Source organism: Ahaetulla prasina, chromosome 6, assembly GCF_028640845.1.
Source record: "Ahaetulla prasina isolate Xishuangbanna chromosome 6, ASM2864084v1, whole genome shotgun sequence".
Taxonomy (NCBI): domain Eukaryota; kingdom Metazoa; phylum Chordata; class Lepidosauria; order Squamata; family Colubridae; genus Ahaetulla; species Ahaetulla prasina.
Genome location: NC_080544.1, coordinates 94106885 through 94129778, shown reverse-complemented (window position 1 = coordinate 94129778; position 22894 = coordinate 94106885). Strand labels below are relative to the sequence as shown.

At 41.7% G+C, this 22894-nt stretch overlaps 1 protein-coding gene across 1 annotated transcript in view; it reads left to right on the top strand.

Moving 5' to 3' along the window:
• Nucleotides 1-15311, top strand: part of SLC2A2 (solute carrier family 2 member 2) — a 42187-nt gene extending 26876 nt beyond the window's left edge. The window contains exons 5-11 of the mRNA XM_058188114.1: nucleotides 2768-2883; nucleotides 4660-4822; nucleotides 5610-5800; nucleotides 6846-6950; nucleotides 10963-11064; nucleotides 12769-12972; nucleotides 15040-15311. Coding sequence (XP_058044097.1) covers nucleotides 2768-2883; nucleotides 4660-4822; nucleotides 5610-5800; nucleotides 6846-6950; nucleotides 10963-11064; nucleotides 12769-12972; nucleotides 15040-15234 — 1076 coding nt within the window. The 3' untranslated portion in view covers nucleotides 15235-15311. The remainder of the gene's footprint in view (nucleotides 1-2767; nucleotides 2884-4659; nucleotides 4823-5609; nucleotides 5801-6845; nucleotides 6951-10962; nucleotides 11065-12768; nucleotides 12973-15039) is intronic.
• Nucleotides 15312-22894: the final 7583 nt, after the last annotated feature.

The following is a 22894-nucleotide window of genomic DNA, read 5'->3' as shown; positions in this document are numbered from 1 at the left end:
TCTGGAAACCTACAGCCTAGTATGGTTTCCAGGCCTGACACTTGCCTTCAGAAGTTGTGGGTGCTTCATCACTGGAGGCTTTCAAAAAGAGATTGGGCTGTCATTTGTCAGAAATGGAGTAGGGTCTCCTGTTTAGGTGAGGGGTTGGACTAGATGACCTACAAGGCAGGGGTGAATTGCTCGTGGTTTGGACTGGATCGCCTGATCTGGTAGCAATGGCGGTGGGTGGTTCGGAGAACCAGTAGCAAAAATCTCTCCCCCGCCCGCCCATGCCCAGCTGAGCTGCACGATCATCAGAGGTTTTTTGGGTTTTTTTACTTTTAAAAGCATTGTTTTTTCGGCCAAAAAAATGCTTTTAAAAGTTAAAAAAAGCCTCTGATAGAATAGAATAGAATAGAATAGAATTTTTATTGGCCAAGTGTGGTTGGACACACAAGGAATTTGTCTTGGTGCATATGCTCTCAGTGTACATAAAAGAAAAGATACGTTCATCAAGGTACAACATTTACAACACAATTGATGGTCAATATATCAATATAAATCATAAGGATTGCCAGCAACAAGTTATAGTCATACAGCTGAGCCACGATCACATGGCTCAGCTGGGATCATCAGAGGCTTTTAAAAGCATTTTTTACAGCCTCTTTGGCCAAAGAGGTTGTAGAAAAAATGCTTTTAAAAGGCTCCTCTGGAGATCCCAGCTGAGTTGCCTGATCGTCAGAGGCTTTTAAAGGCAAAAAAGATGCTTTTAAAAGAAAAAAAAGCCTCTGACGATCAGGCAACTCAGCTGAGATCAACAGAGGAGCCTTTTAAAAGCATTTTCCCCTCAACCTCTTCGGCCAAAGAGGTTGTAGAAAAAATGCTTTTAAAAGTAAAAAAAAAAATTGGCACACCCACCCAGTCATACTACCCCCCCCCCGCCACCAAGCCATGCCCACAGAACCAGTAATAACAAATTTTACAATTCACCCGTGCTACAAGGTCCCTTCCAACTCTGTTAATCTGTTAAATCTGTCATCCAGCTTCTGAAATTAACACGTGGTATACATGAATTTTAGGGACGTGGTGACTCAGTGGCTAAGACGCTGAGCTTGTCGACCAGAAAGTCAGCTGTTCAGCGGTTTGAATCCCTAGCACCACATAACAGAGTGAGCTCCCATTACTTGTCTCAGCTTCTACCAACCTAGCAGTTCGAAAGCACATAAAAATGCAAGTAGAAAAACAGGGACCACTTTGGTGAGAAGGTAACAGCGCTCCATGCGCCTTCGGCATTTAGTCATGCCGGCCATATGACCATGGAGACGTCTTTGGACAGCACTGGCTCTTCGGCTTAGAAACAGAGATGAGCACTGCCCCTTGAGCTGGAAACGACTAGCATGCATGTGCGGGAGAACCTTTACTTTTACCTTATACATGAATTTAAGAAAAGAAAAATCTGAGTATAAGGAGATGACAGAGAAGTAAGATCCAGATCCAGCAATATCAAGCAACTGTCATAACTGTCAGTGGTTGAGAGGATTACAGCAGAAACTGACAACAGTATCTGGTGGAAATCCGATAACCATCTGCTGAGGGGACCTTGCAACTAATGCTTGCATTCAATAACAGCAATGGTTCTCAACCTGTGGTCCCTGGACTCCTAGGTGCCCACAAATTACAGGAGATCCATGATGGCTTGAAGAAATGTTATAACTTAAATCTTTAGTTAAGTCTTGGGGGGGTCTATGGTCATGGTCCATGGCCACAAAAGATATTTAAAGGGTGTCTATGGTGAAGAGAAGGTTGAGAACCACTGCAATATGCATAGCTGGGCAGATAAGACCCAGACAATTTACCAAAGAACTAGAAGAAGGGATAGGCACCGTATTGCCTTCTAGCATGGTTCTAGATGAGTTATTGTTAGTTGTGAAGTCATGTCCGACCCATCGCAACCCCATGGACAACGTTCCTCCAGGCCTTCCTCTCCTCTACCATCCTCTGGAGTCCATTTAAGCTCATGCTGACTGCTTCAGTGACTCCATCCAGCCACCTCATTCTCTGCCGTCCCCTTTTTCTTTTGCCCTCAATCTTTCCCAGCATTAGGCTCTTCTCCAGTGAGTCCTTCTTTCTCATTAGGTGGCCAAAGTATTTGAGTTTCATCTTCAGGATCTGGCCTTCTAAAGAGCAGTCAGGGTTGCTCTCTCCTAGGACTGACTGGTTTGATCACCTTGCAGTCCAAGGGACTTGCAGGAGTCTTCTCCAGCACCATAGTTCAAAGGGCTCAATTCTTTGGCGCTCAGCCTTTCTTATGGTCCAACTTTCTAGATGAGTAGAGCAGCTCAAATGCATCTAGAGATTGTGTTGAAAGAGACAAGGACTTCAGGAAAGTTAGAACCAAGGTGACAATAGTAAGGAGCAATTTAGGCCTATGCAATCAAGAAATAGTAAATTTAAAAAATTGAAAGTGCTCCAAATTTGGCCAGCGTCTGAAAACACTTTCTTTCCCATATCAGTGCCATGTTGTGAGAAACAATATGCTGCTATCAAGGAAGAAAACCACATGAAGTCACCCACGCATGACTTAAAGGAGTATTTGGTTTTCTTTACTGAAACATCTACATTCTTGAAACAGATAGAAGTCCTCAGTTTCTTTTAATGTTTATATGACTCATACTTTTTGGAATATGATTTTCCACCATAAAGGCATTCTTAAGATAACTGAGGAAATGATGGTTTTGATGATTGAAGATGTTACAGTCAGTGCCCTTGTCTGTTTGTATTTGCCCAGGACTCTCATCTGGACTTGCTCCATTGTATATTGGAGAAATAGCTCCAACTGCTCTTCGTGGAGCTCTGGGCACCTTGAATCAGCTGGCTATTGTTATAGGTATTCTCATCAGCCAGGTAGGTAAAACTGCATGGAGGACTCGGTGTCCATGTAACTAAGTTGTGCTGTCATGACTCTTTATCTGCACTTTAGTTTAAAATTAATTCCTAGTTTCTTGAACTGGTTATGCATGCATTTATTTATGAAGCATATTTATGTTTGAGACTCTAGAAAGGGTGCAGAGAAGAGCGACAAAGATGATTAGGGGACTGGAGACTAAAACATATGAAGAACAGTTGCAGGAACTGAGTATGTCTAGTTTGATGAAAAGAAGGACTAGGGGAGACATGATAGCAGTGATCCAATATCTCAGGGGTTGCCACAAAGAAGAGGGAATCAAGCTATTCTCCAAAGCACCTGAGGGCAGGACCAGAAGCAATTGGTGGAAACTAATCAAGGAGAGAAACAACCTAGAACTAAAGACAAATTTCCTGACAGTTAGAACAATTAATCAGTGGAATAACTTGTCTCCAGAAGTTGTGAATGCTCCAACACTGGAAGTTTTTAAGAAGAGGTTGGATAACCATTTGACTGAAGTGGTGTAAGGTTTCCTGCCTAGGCAGGGGGTTGGACTAGAAGACCTCCAAGGTCCCTTCCAACTCTGTTATACTATTCTTATACATCAAGATTCCAAGTAAAAATACATTTTTAAATATCTGAAAACAAACAGCAAATGCTTGTATCCAGGCCTACTGACAATGCTAATAGTTTCTGTTGTTTTAATGATCATAATAACTGCTTAAATACACTCAGCAATCAGCCAGTCATCAGAAAATTTGGTACCAGTAGCATGTGATGAAGAATAGACAATATTTCTCCGTCTATATTCATCCTAGGAAAACAGAGGGACTTCCTGAACAGTCTCGAAATTATAGGGTCCTTGGTGCTCTCTGAATCTTTAAACTTCCCCTCAATTTGGAGCAATGTGGCCCAAAGCTGGCCTGTGTGAATCAGATATATCAGTGCAATTGCACAATGATATATCTGTGTGCCAGTCTACCTGTAAATACCCAATATGTAAATGTCTATGGAGATTCTCAGTCATCCAGGTCATGGTTGTCCTAGAGGTGTTTTTTCAGGAAGCAACTCAACTTCCTTGTTTTTTTTTTCTCTTTGAAAACATTTCGCTTCTCATTCAAGAAGCTTCTTCAGCTCTGACTGGATGGTAGGGAATGGAAGGATTTATAAGCTGTCGGCAATAAATCCTTCCATTTCCCATCATCCAGTCAGCTGCTTGGATGAGAAGCAAAACAACTTCAAAGGAAAAAACAAGAAAGTCCAGGTGCCTCTTGAAAAAGCACCTTTAGGATACCCAACATGTACAACAATCGTATTGCTAGCATCACCATCAGAAGAAAAAAGACTGCAGTCTACTCATACGGAAATGAACCATAAGAAGCTGAGGGTAGAACAAGAAGCAATGGGTGGAAACTGATCAAGGAAAGAAGCAACTTAGAACTAAGGAGAAATTTCCTGACAGTTAGAACAATTAATCAGTGGAACGACTTGCCTGCAGAAGTTGTGAATGCTCCAACACTGGAAATTTTTAAGAAAATGTTGGATAACCATCTGACTGAGATGGTGTAGGGTTTCCTGCCTGGGCAGGGGGTTGGACTAGAAGACCTCCAAGGTCCCTTCCAACTCTGTTGTTATATTATATTATATTAAGCTGTCCTTAAGAAAGAGTTTTATTGATGTCACCACTTCACATACTCTTCCTTATTAATACTGAGAGTCTTGACTTGACAAGGTTTTTATTTAAATTGATTGATACCGTTCTATCTTTTCTCCAGGTTCTTGGACTGGATATTTTGTTGGGCACACCAAAATGTTGGCCGTTACTTCTTTCCCTGTCAGGTGGTGCTGCTGTCTTGCAGATTTTTCTGCTCCTAATTTGTCCAGAAAGTCCCAGATACATGTACATAAAATGTGGAGATGTTGAAGGAGCCCAAAAAAGTAAGAAGACTTCTTCCAATTGCTTGAAAAATCATGTTGACAAATGCAGGTCATACAGTAGCTTCCTAGGAGAAGTGGGACTTAGTTTGGATAAGGATAGTAGTATATTTGACTCTACATAGTTTCACTCTAAAGCAGGGGTGTCAAACTTGAGTTCATTGAGGGCCACATCAGGGTTGTGTTTGACCTTGGGGCGCTGGGGTGGGCGTGGCCAGGGTGGGCATGGCCAGCTTGATGTCATTCGTGTCAGGGGCATCTTTGGCCAGAGCGACTTGCCAGTAAAAACGGGCTCCCAAGTTTCATTTGCGGCTCTGGCAGCCTCCTGCAACCCTCTGCTAGCAAAAATGGAGCTCAAGGGGGCTGCATGTGGGGCCCCCAAGCTTCGTTTTTGCTGCCACAGGCAACACGGGCCGGTCCTTTGCTGTTTCCTGGGTGGCCCCATGGGCCAGATCTAAGCATCCTATGGACGGGGTCCAGCCCGCGGGCCTTGAATTTGACACTTCTGCTCTAAAGGCTTTTGTTTGAATCCTCAGATCATTGCTCTCTTACAATCCCTTCTTCTCCTATAAATGTAAACAGAAAGATGTCAGCTTCAGGATGAGGGGCCATAAAGTTTACTCTTTTACCTGGCTTCCTTCTGTTTCCCCAGAGTTTGGGCTGACCTGGCAATTTTTCACCTAGCAATTGCTTTGCTTTAAGATCAAGTAGTTAGTCATCCAATGTCATTAAATGAGGGCTACCTGGAGCTCTTTTCCATAAAGAAAGACTTTTAACGTTTCCTTCCTAGATTTACTAAAACTGAGAGGACAAAACTATGACCCCACCAAAGAAATTGAGGAAATGGAGAAAGAGAAAGAAGAATTGTCAAAAGAAAAACCTGTCTCCATTTGGCAGCTGGCTACAACTGAGACCTACCGCCAGCCGTTCATAGTGGCCATAGGCGTTCATATTGCTCAACAGTTTTCTGGAATTAATGCTGTGAGTTTTTTTGCTGACTGGTATTGTAGAAAGTTAGCATCCGCCCATCTCCTAGAAGAATGAAATATTTTGAGAAATATTTAAAAGGCAGAATATTTTATTTCTCTAAAGGAGAAACATGTTTTTCCAGAGTGAAAGCAGCCCCCACCTTTCTTAATAGCCCTCAGCAGATGTCAGCACTTAAGAGATAAGCATAGCCAGCTCTATTCATAAGCTAATACCCTCACCCAGGAGCAAACAAAGGTACGATTAGCACTCAGCCACAATAGGAATTGCCCAATGCCCTTTCATTGCATCACCCTCAGAAACTTCAACCAAACTTAGCTCCTTAGACAAACTCCTGGGATTTGTACATGGCACCATGGGAGTCTGACAACAGCCAATAGAATACATGTTCTAGAACAGAAATCTCAAGTTCAAAGCCCAAGAGAAGGTACAAAGCCCGACTCTCAACTACATGAGGTCAGCTGCACCAGAACCCATGTGGTTCTGTTCATCATTAAACCATCTTTCCAATCAGCCTCCATGTTTCCAGTGTCTTTCTCCCAGCTTGGAATTGAACCAGGTGGATATTTTATTCAAATAGTATTAATACTAAATGTTTACTTGTATCACTTATACACACCTATCTGGGAGTGTTATTCAGCTGGGTGGGAGTTCTAGGCAATGCAATAACAGAAATGAATATCTGTAGCTCGGGGTCGAACTGTGAAACACTTAATGAGTGTCTGAGCTTAGTTGTTCGCTTGCAGAAATTTCATTACCTGACTCCATAACGTCACCAGTGCTCAATCCAATAATAGATTTCACAAGTGATTACTAAACCATAGGCACTGGGGAAATTGGTTGAAGTCAGCTCCAATGTATCAGTAGGATTGTTAATATATTCTGGGAAATATTTCCATTTTTATAAATACAGCTGCCAGTTAATTTGTGCTATCAGCATCCTGAAATTTCATTTAAGTCAGAGACAAAACTTGCGTACTCGGTGTGGTGAAAGGATTTTTTGCTGCTTCTAACAGATTACTTTTGTCTCCCTTGTTAGATTTTCTACTACTCTACTGACATTTTCAACAAAGCTCATGTCAAGAAGCCTATTTATGCAACCATAGGAGTCGGCTTTGTGAATACGGTATTCACCGTCGTTGCTGTAAGTAGCAATAGCAGTAGCATTTAGACTTATAGTATATACCGCTTCATAGTGCTTTACAGCCCTAAGTGGTTTACAGAGTCAGCATATTGCCCCCAATAATCTGGGTCCTCATTTTACCAACCTCAGAAGGATGGAAGGTTGAGTCAACCCTGAGCCGGTCAGGACTGAACTTCTGGCAGTTGGCAGAATTAGCCTGCAATACAGCATTCTAACCACTGCGCCACCGTGGCTCTTTTTTCAGTGCCTTCATTAACTTTAAAAAGTAAGCGCAATTTATGCGTAACACGCTTGATGTGGGTCCAAATTGGTGATTGAAGTGTTATTTATCCAACCATAGGAACTGAATACAGTACTGAAAAAAGTGACTTACAACTGTTTGTCACACGACCATTGCAACATCCCTAAGGTCACATGATCAAAATTCAGATTCTTGGCAACTGACTCATATTTATGACTGTTGCGTGTCCCGAGGTCATGTGATCACCTTTTATGATCGAGCAAAGTCAATGAATGGTGAAGCCAGGTTCACTTTCACAGCCATGTTACTAACTTAAGAACGGCCGTGATTCAGCCTAACCACTGTGACCAGAAAGGTTGTAAAATGGGGAAAAAGTCACTTAGCTGTCTCACTTAGCAACAGTAATGTTGGGCTCAATTGTGTCTGTAAGTGGAGAACTAGCTGTACTTTTTTGTCTTATTGTTGTAGAATGGAGAATGCCATGTTCTGCCACTGGGTGGAGCTATAAAGCTCAACAAAGCCTTTTTTCCTAAGATGAGTCCCATGAGATAAAATCCTACATCAATATTTCTCAACTTTGGCAATTTGAAGATGTGTGGACATCAACTCCTGCTGGTTGGGAAATTCTGGGAGTTGAGGTCAGTCCACATATCTTCAAGTTGTCAAGATTGAGAAATACTGCCCTAAATTCTTTTAGTCCAGCATTCTGCATCACGTAGTGGCCATCTGAGTGCATGTAGCTTCTTCTCCAGAAAGATTATACTACTAACCAGAGCATACAAAACATTTGCTAGACCAATTCTCGAATACAGCTTGCCTGTCTGGAATCCACACCTCATTTCGGACATTAATACAATTGAGCGTGTCCAGAAATATTTTACAAGAAGAATTCTCCACTCCTCTGATCACAACAAAATACCTTATGCCACCAGACTTGAAATCCTGGGTTTAGAAAATTTAGAACTCCACCGCCTTCGGCATGAGCTGAATCTAACTCATAAGATCATCTGCTACAATGTCCTTCCTGTCGAAGACTATTTCAGCTTCAATCGCAACAATACACGAGCACACAATAGATTAAGCTTAATGTGAACCGCTCCAATCTTGATTGCAGAAAATATGACTTCAGTAAGAGAGTTGTTGATGCCTGGAATGCACTACCAGACTCTGTGGTATCTTCCCAAAATCCCCAAAGCTTTAACCAAAAACTATCTACTATTGACCTCACCCCATTCCTAAGAGGTCTGTAAGGGGTATGCATAAGAGCACCCAGCGTGCCTACCATTCCTGTCCTAAGGTTCCCTTTGATTGTATCAATTCATATGGTTATTTCATGCTTAAACTTATATATACTGTTGTGGTTGACAAATAAATAATAAATAAATAAATAAATGTGGAAAGCTCACAAATCTGGATGTCCCCAAAGCGATTTTTCAAGAGGCAACTGGACTTTCTGACGTTTCACTTCTCATCCAAGAAGTTAACAATTTTTTCCACTTTTTTTTCTTCTTCTATTTTTAAAAGTCCAGACTGTTAGGAGAGTTTTAGACTTGCCTCAATGCCAGGAAATTGTCAACTAGTCTGATGACATATTCATCCATGGGAATAATGTTGAGCAGGGAAGTGCTTGTTTATTACCCAGAGAGGCTATTCTGTGCAATTCAAGTTAGAAGCATAGTAGGCAGGCAGATAACAGATTCAGACACAGAGCCATCTAGCTTAGCTTGTGCCTTGCAGATGCTTTGAGGTTCAGTTCTTAAGAACCCCAGATTGCATAGACAAGAACATGAGAAATTTTAGTCAAGAACATCTGAAGGATACACCAAGTGCCCCATCCTGACCACATTTCTCCAATTGCTCTTGGGGGTTTTTTAGCTTGTGGTTTAAGAACCTTTCTTGGAAATGTTACAGTGTGAGACTACCAAGCGTAGAAGATTCCTTCCTAAGGAATTTAGCATTGCAGAAAGGAATGGGGCTTGCATCTGAAGCAATCTAGTTAGGATTCCATGGAAACAAAGAAGAAACATTAGTGGGTTTTTTTAAAAAAAATATCAGGACAGCTTTGGACATTGTCCCAAAGTCTGAATTATAACCTGTATTTTCCCATTTCTGTTTTGTTAGAATCCTAGTGTTCTATTAATCTTGGTTCTAAACAGCAGTTTTTCAAATTTTGTCTTTTGACAACTGTAGTAAATTATGTTGTCCTGGTTTCAACCGCTGTTTATTTTTCTCTACAAGCTTTTAAATATTATCTGAGCTTTATCAGAAAATCAATGACTGGTAGTCCAGACCAACAGGTAGACGTAACCATTTATTTGAACTTCGAGCGCTGAAGTAGCAGAAAAGAGCTGATACTCAGAATAAAATGTGCTGAGGTCAGCAATTCAATTGGATATCAGCCAAGAGATGATGATATAGGATTACAAAGTCTCCCCAAGGGGTGAGACATTTTAACGACAAGACTTTTGTGTTTTATTTCCTTAGAATATGAACCCCAATGACCAAGGGTATTGTTGTAATCCTTGATTTATATCAGCAGAGTTTTGTTTTTTATCTCTCTGCAAGAGAAAACCCACCAGAAATTAGGATTAAAAGTATGGAATTTATAACCACCAGACGGTTTTTAAAGGGGACTGGACACCTTCACAAACAGAAGGCTATCAATTATTACAAAAGTCAATGACCGATTGCTATCTCGGACATACTGAGCCTGTACTGTGATCTTAAAACACAAGGATCCATTCAAAGACCATTTGTTATCATTCGGATAGGAAAGAAAAATTCTCCAGATTGCTAAAAGGGATTTTGCTTAATTTTAAAGCAGTGCTCTGCTTCACCAGCGATGCAAACCAGCTTCAAAGCAAGAATAGGTTTGCTTTTCTTGTAAAAATAAATTAAAAAAAACAAAACACCAATGTTAGTTCCTCATTCATGTTTAATGTTTAAACTTAGTTGCTTGTGTCCTTACAATTTATACGGATATTGATTGTTTCCTGATTGCTTAATTGTGGCCTATGACCACCATTAAGTATTGTATCATTAAGTGTTAAATTTGTAGCTTATGACTATCATTAAGTGTTGTAAGTGTTGTACCTTGATGAAGGTATCTTTTCTTTTATGTACACTGAGAGCATATGCACAAAGACAAATTCCTTGTGTGTCCAATCACACTTGGCCAATAAAAAATTCTATTCTATTCTATTCTATTCTATTCTATTCTATTCTATTCTATTCTATTCTATTCTATTCTATTCTATTCTAATGGCTTAAAGGAATAGAATATGGTATTCTCTGAGCTAGAGAATTTCAGAGATAGGGGCTATACTGTAACAGCAAAGGTCCTCTCTATGGAAAATGGATTAAAGGAAAACCAATTGAGCTCTCCCCTCCATTTTTTGAGGATTTCCTTGTTTCCCAAAAGCCTGTTTCCATCCTCTACCTTTATGCATGTGACAAAACAGAAAACAACTATCTTGACTCGGGTAGAAAGTGACTCTTGGCCTACAATCCAGACTGCAGTCTGTTTACACAACTTCTAAAAATTCTGCCCCAAAGCTTTACAATTTGATAAGAGAGAGGATTTTCAGCTCTGTTGCTCTTTGTGCAAAGCCAGTTTTTGTGATGGACCCAGTGGATTCCAGATGCAAAAAGCGTTGATACTCACAATATAGCTTAGTCGCATTGCCAAGTTGAAGTTGACTGTTCGATCAAAAAACTTAACTCTCCTTCCCTCTCCTCAATCCCCCCCCCCAAAAAACCCCCCACTTTCAGGTTTTCCTGGTGGAGAAAGCAGGGAGACGTATCCTCTTTATGGCTGGTCTGTTAGGCATGATGGTGTGTACCATAACAATGACTCTTGGGCTCCTACTTCAGGTAAGATACCTGTGTCAAGTGTTCAGTTATTAGTTCTGTCAACATCCACTATGTTTGAACATCTAATCTCTCTAGCAGAATGTCACTGCTACTTGGTAGTGAGCTATTCTGTTATAATCATGTTGTGGGTCGTTGGCAACTTAATTTGCAAATCTCACCCTCCCTAATCCTTTATCCGCATTAGAATAAGCACATATCCTACTCAGTTCAATTAGCAAAAACAAAAACAAAACATCTCTTGAGATTTATTAAACATCTGTAAACAAGAAAACAATTAACTAGTAAAATGGGATAATAGATAGACAAAAGCAGGGAATGACAGAAAAAGAGTTCACATTATCTTTTTTTTTAAAAATCAATCATAATAGAGCTGGAAAGGACCTTGGAGGTTTTCTAGTACAGCCCCTCTGCTCAAGCAGGAGACCCTGTACCAGGGGTGAAATACTCCCAGTTCGGACCGGATCAGTTGATCCGGTAGCGATGGCGGATGGTGGTTCAGAGAACCAGTAGCAAAAATCCCTGGGCACCCCACCCATGCCCACCCAATCGCCCAGTCGCCCGCTTGCCCGCTTGCCGCTTCTTTCCGTCTCACTCGCTTTTCCTGCCCGAATAGGTTGTAAAAAATGCTTTTAAAAGGTTAAAAAAAGGCTCTGACTATCAGAGCTGAGCTGCGCGATCCTCAGAGCCTTTTTTTTAACTTTCAAAAGCATTTTTTTACTACCTATTCAGCCAAATAGGTTGTAAAAAAATGCTTTTAAAACTAAAAAAAGGCTCTGACGATCACAGCTGAGCCGCGTGAGCGTCAGAGCACCGGCACGTAGAGTTCATGCGCAGCCACAGTAAACTGGTTCAGATTTCACCATTGCCCTATACCATTTCGGACAAGTGACCATCCAGTCTCTTCCAGTGATGAAGCACTCACAGCGTCTGAAGGCAAACTGTTCCACTAGTTAATTGTTCTGTTAGGAAATTTCTCCTTAATCCCAGGTTGCTTCTCTCCTTGGTCCATTTCCATCCATTGCTTCCTGTCCTGCCTTCTGGTGCCTCGGAAAGTAAATTGACCCCCTGCCCTCCCCTTCGGCCGAAGAGGTTGTAGAAAAAATGCTTTTAAAAGGCTCCTCTGGCGATCCCAGCTGAGTTGCCTGATTGCCAGAACCCTTTAAAAGCATTTTTTACAGCCTCTTCGGCCGAAGAGGTTGTAGAAAAAATGCTTTTAAAAGGTTCTGATGATGCCAGCTGAGCCGCGCAATCATCAGAGGCTTTTTTTTTTACTTTTAAAAGCATTTTTTTGGCCGAAGAAAAAATGCTTTTAAAAGTAAAAAAAAAAACCTCTGATGATCGCGCAGCTCAGCTGGGCATGGGGAGCAGGGCAAGGATTTTTGCTACCGGTTCTCCAAACTACCCGCTGCCATCGCTACCTGATCGGGCGATCCGGTCCGAACCGGGAGCATTTTACCCCTGGGTACTAGTCCAACTTCAACTCTTGAATTATCTATAAGGGATATAAATCTGGTCTGCAGACATAAAACCCAATACACACCGGCCAAAATAACAAATAATTAACAAAACCCTGACATTTGATTGTGTAAATAAGGCTTGCACATAGCCACACAGAAACACAATGGCCATTCAAGTTTTTTTCCATTTTCTGTGTCTGAAAACTGATGATGTTGTTAATATGGTTCCATCTGCTTTTGTTTTCAGCCCAAGGTTGTATGGATGAGCTATGTCAGCCTGGTTTCCGTCTTCCTCTTTGTGTCCTTTTTTGAAATTGGACCAGGTCCGATTCCTTGGTTCATTGTTGCAGAGTTATTCAGCCAAGGTCCTCGCCCAGCAGCTGTTGCGATTGCTGGATTTTGCAACTGGGCCACCAATTTCTGCATTGGAATGTTCTTCCCATACCTGGCTGTAAGGAAACTTTGCCATTTGTTCTTTAATGCTGAAACTACACCGCTGAATGATTGTCCAGGATTTGCCGTTTAGAAATAATCTATCATTTTATATCTAGCTTGCAGATAAAGTGATCAATGGAATATTATATTTTTAGACTTTACCATGACATCAAGATAGGAGTGGATTCCATACTGGATTACATAGAGCAGAAGTGTCCAAACCTGGCCCCTTGAAGAGTGGTGGACTTCAACTCCCAGAATTCCCCAGCCAGCATGAGCTATAAATATAAGCAATTTGCTGGCTGGGGAATTCTGGGAGTTGAAGTCCACCACTCTTCAAGGGGCCAGGTTTGGACATAGAGCGTCATAAAAAACATTAAGAGATGTCTTCAGCTTCATCTGTTCATGACAAAGAGATGCCAACCATACTGGATTTGGGGCCAGGATTAGTATCCTATTTCCCTGAAAATAAGACCCAAGCAGAAAATAAGGCCTAGCATGATTTTTCAGGATGCTCATAATATAAGCCCCAAAATAAGCCCCAGTTAAGATCATCAGCAAATGGAGGCATTTAGTATTGTATTTCCCCCAAAATAAGCCATAATGCATCTTTTGGAGCAAATATTAATATAAGACCCGGTCATATTTGGGGGGAAACATAGTATACTGTAAGAAGGGCACTACAGGTAGTCCTAGACTTACAACAATTCATTTATTGACTGTTCAAAGTTACAACAGCACTGAAAAAAGTGACTTGTGACCACTTTTCATACTTACGATCACACGATCAACGATCGTCATCGCCATGATCGTGTGATCAAAATCCGGAAGCTTGGCAACTGACTCATATTTATGACGATTGCAGTGTCCCAAGGTCATGTGATCACCTTTTGTGACCCTCTTACAAGGAAGGCCCATGGGGAAGCCACATTCACTTAACAATGTATTACTGATTGAACAACTTCAGTGATTCACTTAACAATGGTGCCAAGAAAGGTTGTGAAATGGGGCAAAATTCACTTAACAAATGCTTCACTTATCAACATAAATGTTGGGCTCACTTATGGTTGTAAGCCGAGAGCTACGTGTACATAGTGGCAGAAATGTAATACTCCCTCCAACAAATACCAATTATATCTCAAAGCAAAGTTATAATATAATACCTCCCTGCAACTCCTCAAAATTCACAGTCTTATGAACTTTTCCCAGTTCACAAGACTGGGAAAAGGCATGGATGTTTTCAGGATTTTTGTGACCTGCTACATTCAAGTCACTACCTGCTCCCAGGTAGCTTTTCATTTTCAGATCTGAAGTGCTCAACGGTCCTAGCATTCAAAACATGTGAAAGATGCTAAGGCTGAATAGCTTGATCCAAATCAGTATTGTCTATATGGAAGATGCTAGCAGCTCACCTGAGTCATGGATACAGGTCTTTTACAATATGCACTACTGCAACTTTCTATTTTGAAGGCATATATGTGGCCTAGGAGGAAGCTACAGTTCCTTCGTATCATGGAAGGTATCAGTTGGATGGGAAGAGGATAAGGGCAAGGGTGGGATTCAGCCGGTTCGGACCGATTCAGGCAAACCGGTAGTTGCGACCTTGGATGGGCCCACGCCCATCCCTACCCCCTCCACCTGCCCTGCAATGCCATCCTATATCACGGTGTTTTTTGACACCACATGCATGTATGGACACCACATGCGCGAGCGAAGCTATCCCGTCCTATACAATCTCTGTGTTTCTGATGCAGCGCGAGTGAATTGAGCGTGCGTGTGTGAGCAGGTAGCGTAGGATGGAAACAATTCTTCTCTGGGAGAACTGCTGCCAGATTTCTATCACAGACTATGTGTCTATAGTGATACTCAGTAATCCAGGTCATGGCTGTCGCAAAGCTGGGATCGATAGAGTGGGGCTTACAGAGCTGTTAACAATGCAAGAGTGAAACCATGCAAAGAGATGCACATGATGCAGCGGGAATGTATGCAAAACAAGGCTATTTCCATACAAACGTGAGTTTATTGCTTCCTGAAATCAGTGATGGTATAAATGCCTTCTCTCTTTGTTTCTCCCCCATCACAGAAACTACTGGGCTCCTATGTCTTTCTGGTCTTTGCGGCCCTCCTCATCATTTTCGTCTTATTCGTTTACTTGAAAGTGCCAGAAACCAAAGGCAAGACCTTTGAAGAGATTGCCGAAGAATTCCGCCGCCGAAGCAAGAAGAATGTTGGGGGACCAACTGAAATGGAATATTTGGGAGCTAACCAAGAAGCTTAGAAGCATTGTTGCAGGAGGAAGGTTTGGAGTCAAGCCAGTAGAAACTCTGGAGAAACAGGTTTAAGAAAATATAAATGCGTGGAAGGTTACATCTGTTCTCTGACTACTAGTGGATGATTTTGCAGAGCAGTCTCTTAATTTCTCGGTTCCCTCACGAACATGTTGCGTTATGGAGTCTCACAAGCCTTATGCAAAAGAGGCTAAGGAAAGAACTACAGGGGAGGGTTATCGATTTAATGGGGAACCTACATTCCTGGCGATCCATTGTACAGGTATTTCTTGACTTACAATCACAACTGAGCCTCAAATTTCCACTGCTAAGCAAGGCAGTTGCTAAGTGAGTCTTAGCCCATTTTATGACCTTTCTTGCCCCAGTGATTCAGTTGAATCACTGCCGACGTTAAGTTAGTAACACAGTTGTAAAGTGAATCTGGCTTCCCCGTTGATTTTGCTTGGCGGATGGTCGCAAAAGAGGATCGCCTGATCCCCCAGGACACTGCAACCGTCATAAATACAAACCAGTTGCCAAGTGTCTGAATTTTGATCATGTGATGATGGGGATGCTGCAATGGTCAGAAGTGTGGAAAACGGTCATAAGTCTTTTTTTCCCCCTGTGCCATTTCAATGGCTCTAGTGGCGTTTGAACAGCCACTAAATGAATTATTGTAAGTCGAGGATTTAAGTGAGGTCAGAGTTGACTTGCTGTCAGGGTTCTGACCAATGCCCTAATTAAATCATGACCCTCAGGACAAGCTTTAAAAGAAATCCAGTTATTTATTAGGAGTTTCATGTCGGCACATTCCAAGTGAACCCAATTCTGACCTCACTTAATTCACGCCCCTCCCCACAAGCTATTTCATCAGTCACATTCCCCAACAAAGCAATTTCGTGGGTTGTAGAAATCCCTCCCTCTGGCCACTGTGGGTCTCCGTGGAGATGGCCTTGACATAGAGATGGCTGGTATGTGCTTTCGTTTTGACTGAAGTGCAACTCCCTCACTGCAGCTGCCAGGCCCGGTTCCCCATCCCCCTGCCTATCACAACTCGAGAGCAGGTCAGGAATGCTTCGGGAGTTGACATTGAGCTCCAATTGCTGTCAGGGTGATAGTAGTTTGGGAGGCAAATACAGAAGAAAGAAAACAACTGGGTCCAAAAGGGAAGCTTGTGAAATCAGATGATGCATTCACAGTGGCGATATTCCTCCTTTTTTAAAAAAGAAAAAAGAAAAAAAAAGAAAGTCAAATGAAATCTACTTTGTAGATTAGCAGATCGCTTGTCAGTCTTTACTTCCTCTATTGGTAGTCTTGGGTACCTCCAGCTGGAAGGCTGCGTATTAAAAAGCATTTTGTGGCAATTTCATGCTTTCCTCCTTAACCATTTTGTCCTTAAAAAAAAAGAAAATGGATGGAAGTGGACCATTTTATTGCTGCTGCTGCAGTTCTCTTACATTTGGAAAGAGGCCTGGATCTTTTGAAAATTTCTACAAAAAATTCAGGCTACAATGGGTCCGCCATGCACTAATATTGCTTTGCACATTTCATTTCATGCAACATTTTTTTTCTTAATTAGAATATTCTGTCGGTTTCTGCTGACACAAATCCTTCTTCCTCCTTAGCACTCCTCACTGGCATACCCGGGGTCCAGTGTTGCTTTTAGGAAATAGCAATAGCACTTAGACTTATATACCGCTTTACAGTGCTTTACAGCCCTCTCTGAGTGGTTTACAGGGTCAGCATATGGCCCCCAATAATCTGGGCCCTCTGTTTACCCACCTTGGAAGGATGGAAGGCTGAGTCAACCTTGAGTCTGGTAAGATTCGAACTGCCAAATTGCAGGCAGCCGGCAGTCAGCAGAAGTAGCTTGCAGTACTGCACTCTAACCACTGCGCCACCATGGCAGTCCTCCACTTACGACCGCAACTGAGCCAAAAATTTATGTTGCTAAATGAGACTCCTTTGTTCAGTGAGTTTTGTCCCATTTTATGACTTTCCTTGCCACAGTTGTTAAGTGAATCTGGCTTCCCTACTGACTTTGCTTGTCAGAAGGTCACAAAAGGTGTTCGTGTGACCGCCCCCACCCCCAGGACACCGTGACCGTCATAAATGTGAATCGGTTGCCAAGTGTTTGAATTTTGATCACGTGACCATGGGGATGCTGCAAGGGGTCGTAAGTGTGGAAAACAGTCCTAAGACACTTTGTTCAGTGCTGTTGTAACTTTAAACGGTCATTAAACAAAATGTTGTAAGTCGTGGACTATTTAATTGGTATTTATATGCCACCTAGTGTTGCTTTATTGATGAGATGGGTGGCACATAAATTTAATTTAAAAAAAATTGATTCTTGTTCAGGAATGTACGCAGAAGATGTGTTGAAAATAAAGGAATGGATGCACAGAGATAGGAAGAGCTATGCTTTTGAACAGTGCGAAATAAAATCAACATTAAATGTGCTGAATAAGTATGGCAAATGAACTCTGGCTTTGGTTAAATACAATTTTAAAAAAAAACTTGTCCTACCAATGCAATTGATATCACTATCTATTTGCATTGGAGGGGACACTTCAGAGAGGCAGGGTACCGATGCTTCTCGAGATATCTTACAGCACTGGCATTCTCTTTCCTATCATTTTATTATGAAAATGATGGGAACATGCTTCTATCATGTATCTCTTGACTCCTTTCCTTACTTTTCTGCGCTAATGAATCGTATCATGGAGCAAAGCAAAATTAGGTTCCATGCAGGACTGATGCCACAGTTAGACAGCAACATCACGGGTAGAAATAAGGTGATGGACAACAGTGTCATGGATCTCAAAGGTGCTTTTCCAAAAGGCAACTGGACCGTTTTTGGAGGAGAAGGAGAAGGAGAAGGAGAAGGAGAAGGAGAACTATTTTTGCTGAAGGTCTTTGGCAGAATGGTGAGGGCTATAGAAGGATTAGTTCTGACAGGATGGGGGAGGAGGGTTGGAAGAATACTATTTATTTGCAGTCCTTTCAGCAGTTCCAGGAAGAGACTCTCCCCCCCTCATTTGCATTCTGATACAGGTGACCCTGAGGCCATAGGTAAACCCCCAGGTTTACCTATAACAAGAGCTCCGGGGTGGGGGGGGTGGGGGGGATGGGGTCGAGTGCCAAGACCAGATTTGAAAAAAAGCATCTTTGAGACAATTATGACCAGGATGACTAAAAATCTCCACAGACAGTGTTATGCCGGTTTGACGGCCTGCACCGAAGATTTAAATTTTCTTGCATTGTCATTCCCATGAATTCCAATCTTACAATCAAGATTTCAGAAGGATTAGAGTTCTTTTCTCTATTTCAAAGGCAAAAAAGTTTCTATTTTATTTTTGCCCTCCCACGCCCCACCCCCACCCCTAGGCCAGCAAAATATTTGGAAAAGAAAGAGGAGCTGGGTATGTCCCATTCCTGTCTCTGGGTTCTAATTCAGGGGGGCATGCACTAATTTTGAAATTGAACAGGTTAAATAAACGTTGCTGAGTGTTATCTTCAAGCCGATATTGTCACTGTTTTTTTAAAAAAGAAAGAAAGAAAAAGAAGCTTCATTTATCTCATAACATCTCCCTGTGGAAAATACAGTGCATGCCAACAATTAACAAGAAGCGATGGATGGAAAGTAACCAAGGAGAAAAGCAACCTAGAACGAAGGAGAAATTTCCAGACAGTTAGAACTATTAATCAGTGGAACAATTTGTCTCCAGATGTTGTTGGTGCTTCAAAACTGGAGGTTTTTAAGAAGAGATTGGACAATCATTTGTCTGAAATGGTACAAACTTTCCTGCCTGAGCAGAGGGTTGGACTAGAAGACCTCCAAGGGTCCCTTTCAACTCTGTTATTCCATGCCTACCAATCATTCTGCCAGAGGCAATATCCAACAGAAACTTGAGGGAAGTGCTATCTGTGTAATCATGCATTATCTACAGTTTTGATAGGTTGGAAATTAAACAGTGTTTGTTTCCCCTGTGATTTCACGCAATGCCATTGTTTTTATTACTACATTGATATCATATCAGGTAGAGGATATAATCCTCTTTTCCTATTAACTAGTTTAATCTTCCCAAACATTCCTTTGAATTAGATTATGCTGAGGGATTTTGAGTGGGCCTGGCCAACAGAATGATTTTTATGGTTGAGGAAAATATGAGCAAGAATCTTGCATCTTTATCAAACTCTGTTAAAACCCCATCACTCCAAATATAAAAATCTAATGGTTTGGTTATGCTCGCTAGGGCTTGATTTTCCACCTCTCTGTGCAAATTCATAAATATATAAACTCAGAAATTGTATTCGCACAATACATTTAACATAACAACAACAGAGTTGGAAGGGACCTTGGAGGCCTTCTAGTCCAACCCCCTGCCCAGGCAGGAAACCCTACACCATCTCAGTCAGATGGTTATCCAACATTTTCTTAAAAGTTTCCAGTGTTGGAGCATTCACAACTTCTGCAGGCAAGTCGTTCCACTTATTAATTGTTCTAACTGTCAGGAAATTTCTCCTTAGTTCTAAGTTGCTTCTTTCTTTGATCAGTTTCCACCCATTGCTTCTTGTTCTACCCTCAGGTGCTTTGGAGAACAGCCCGACTCCCTCTTCTTTGTGGCAACCCCCGAGATATTGGAACACAGCTATCATGTCTCCCCTAGTCCTTCTTTTTATTAAACTAGACATACCCAGTTCCTGCAACCGTTCTTCATATGTTTTATCCTCCAGTCCCCTAATCATCTTTGTTGCTCTTCTCTGCACTCTTTCTAGAGTCTCAACATCTTTTTTACATCGTGGTGACCAAAACTGGATGCAATATTCCAAGTGTGGCCTTAATCATATCAGAGAAAGCTACAGCAGATATAGTCATGCAACGTATTAAGTCTGGTTATTGTTAATGCTTGATAAGTTTGTTGTGGCTGAAATGATGGGATCAAAGGCAGAGGTGGTATTCAGCAGGTTCCGACCAGTTCTGAAGAACCGGTAGCGGAAATTTTGAGAAGTTCTATCTACTAATGTTCTATCTATGCTTATGGCATAGTGCAAAATCCAGCAACTAAAACCATGGCACATCGTTGCTGTCTACTCTGTGGAATCCCACCTGTATTCCTGACAGACAGGCAGGCAGGCAGGTAGTTCAGTGTTACAGTTTTACCAACTTGCTAATCATTAAAACAGCCTCGGTGATCAAACCATGAAAGTATTAGCTAAATGGTGGCATTACTTTACTTCTGGAGGTTCAGACAATGTTCCCGGATTGTGGTCAGCTAATAATGCATTATAATTAATAGACTTTAGGAAAAGCCTCTTGTCAGCATGGCGTTGATGGTGTTTTCCTAAGTGCCAACATTACTGCTCTTAGGAGGTTGCGCTTGTGTTCAGATGAATGCTTGACAATGTGCACTTCCTACTCTTGAAAATGAGCCTGGTGTCCTAATGCAACGAACGAGGGCCGTGTGACCCCATTATGATTTTCTGTGCTATTATGAGTTTTTCTGCCTCGCTTCACTCTGTGTTTTTGTTTTTTTTAAATTTTTGCTTTCAGCCTGAAACCACTCTTGTGAATAGCTGGGGGAAAAGAAATGAATAAATGATCCGGGGAGAGAGAGACTGTGATGATTTGGGGCTGAGTATGCTCATTTCCCTTATAAATTACTATAGGTTGAAAGAGTTGGCTGTTCTGAATTCTCTGCTTCAGAAATAAGATACTCTTCTGACTCAGTTCTTTCTCAAAACTCACCTGGATAGATTCCCCACCCCCACCCCATTCCTTTGGATTTCTGAACACATCAAAACCTAAAGATGTGAAATGATATTGTTCAGCTAGAACAGGTGCAAAAAAGGAAAAAAAAAGGCAATCAAACTTAGCAGAGCGTTCCCTACAAAGGAAGATATTGAAAGCTTTTTGGATTAGAAAACATTTACTGAGGATTGAAGAAAGTGTGCACCCTTTGAAAATTATTTGGAAGTCGTGCTTCTGACCTGGTGTGTACAGTATGTCTGTGTGTGTGCCACTTCTCTGCTAATTTAATTTAAGCAGTTTAATTTTTCTTTTAAAGCATTTGCACATACTTGAAAAAAAGGGTGGCTGCTTTAAGGAATTGAGTTTTAAAGCCAGGGACATCTGTATGAAAACTCACATTGAAGGCAGATTCTTTGAAGCAGGGGTCTCCAACCTTGTCAACTTTAGACTTGTGGATTTCAACTCGCAGAGTTCCTCAACCAGTAAAGCTGGCTGAGGTACTCTGGGAGTTGAAGTCCAAAAGTCTTAAAGTTGACAAGGTTGGAGACCCCTGCTTCAAAGTATGAATAATGTGCTCATCATAGGTTCAGCGTTACAAACATCTCAGACCCATTTCCAAATCAATTCTACATAGAGAACCTTACAGTTGACAATGCTTTGCTGCATAAAAAGGTAAAGGTAAAGATTCCCCTCGCACATATGTGCTAGTCGTTCCCGACTCTAGGGGGTGGTGGTCATCTCCGTTTCAAAGCCGAAGAGCCAGTGCTGTCCGAAGACATCTCCATGGTCATGTGGCCAGCATGACTCAATGCCAAAGGCACACGGAACGCTATTACCTTCCCACCAAAGGTGGTCCCTATTTTTCTACTTGCATTTTTTACGTGCTTTCGAACTGCTAGGTTGGCAGAAGCTGGGACAAGTAATGGGAGCTCACCCCATTACGCGGCACTAGGGATTTGAACCACTGAACTGCCGACCTTTCACTCGACAAGCTCAGCATACTGCTGCATAGATCATCATTAATCTATTTCTGCCCTCTGAATTCTGTCTTAACCACTATGGGTATAGTGGTTAAGATAGAACTCAGAAAAGCACTCAGATCTTACAGATTAACAAAATTGGAAGGGATCTTGTAGGTCATCTAGTCCAACCCCTCGCCCAAGCAGGAGACCCTACACTCCTTGGCAGTGGTGGAATTCAAATAATTTAACAACCGGTTCTCTGCCCTAATGATTTCTTCCACAATCAGTTCACCAAACTGCTCAGAAAGTTAACAACCAGTTCTCCTGAAGTGGTGCGAACTGGCTGAATCCCACCACTGCTCCTTGGTACAAAAACTACATGAATTTCCATCAATAACCAAGAATGTAAATAGGACTACCCAGAGCCTGCATTCGATCCACTGGAAGGAGGAGCACCAGTGCTAAAATGTTCTGTAATTAGACAACCTTTCAAAAATATGACTGTAAAGAAGGATGAGTAGCTACCCTAGAAATGATTCAATTAATAGGCAATTATACTAATCTTGTTTTGGGAAATAACCCAAACTGTTCCCCTGCCATCTTTGTCTTTATTCATGCAGGGATGTTAACTGGATAGGGAGAAAAAAAAATATCTCAGATTAAACCTTAATGAATTGGACATACTATTTATCTGTAAACATTCGGGCATTCCAAAAACTCTGTATCTGCGTTGGCTTTAGTTTAGATAGACTTTACCCTCTTACAAAACACCCATTCTTGAATGGCTGGTTCTCCTGGACTCTCACGTCCTGCTTGAATAGCAGGGGGAAGCCATGGCCAAGGAACCTTTTGTTCAGCTTATGTTGGATGTGGACCAGGGGTGGTATTCACTTACCTTTGCTACAGGTTCGCAAATGCGAGCTCGCACACGACACCTCTGTACATGCGCAGGACCTT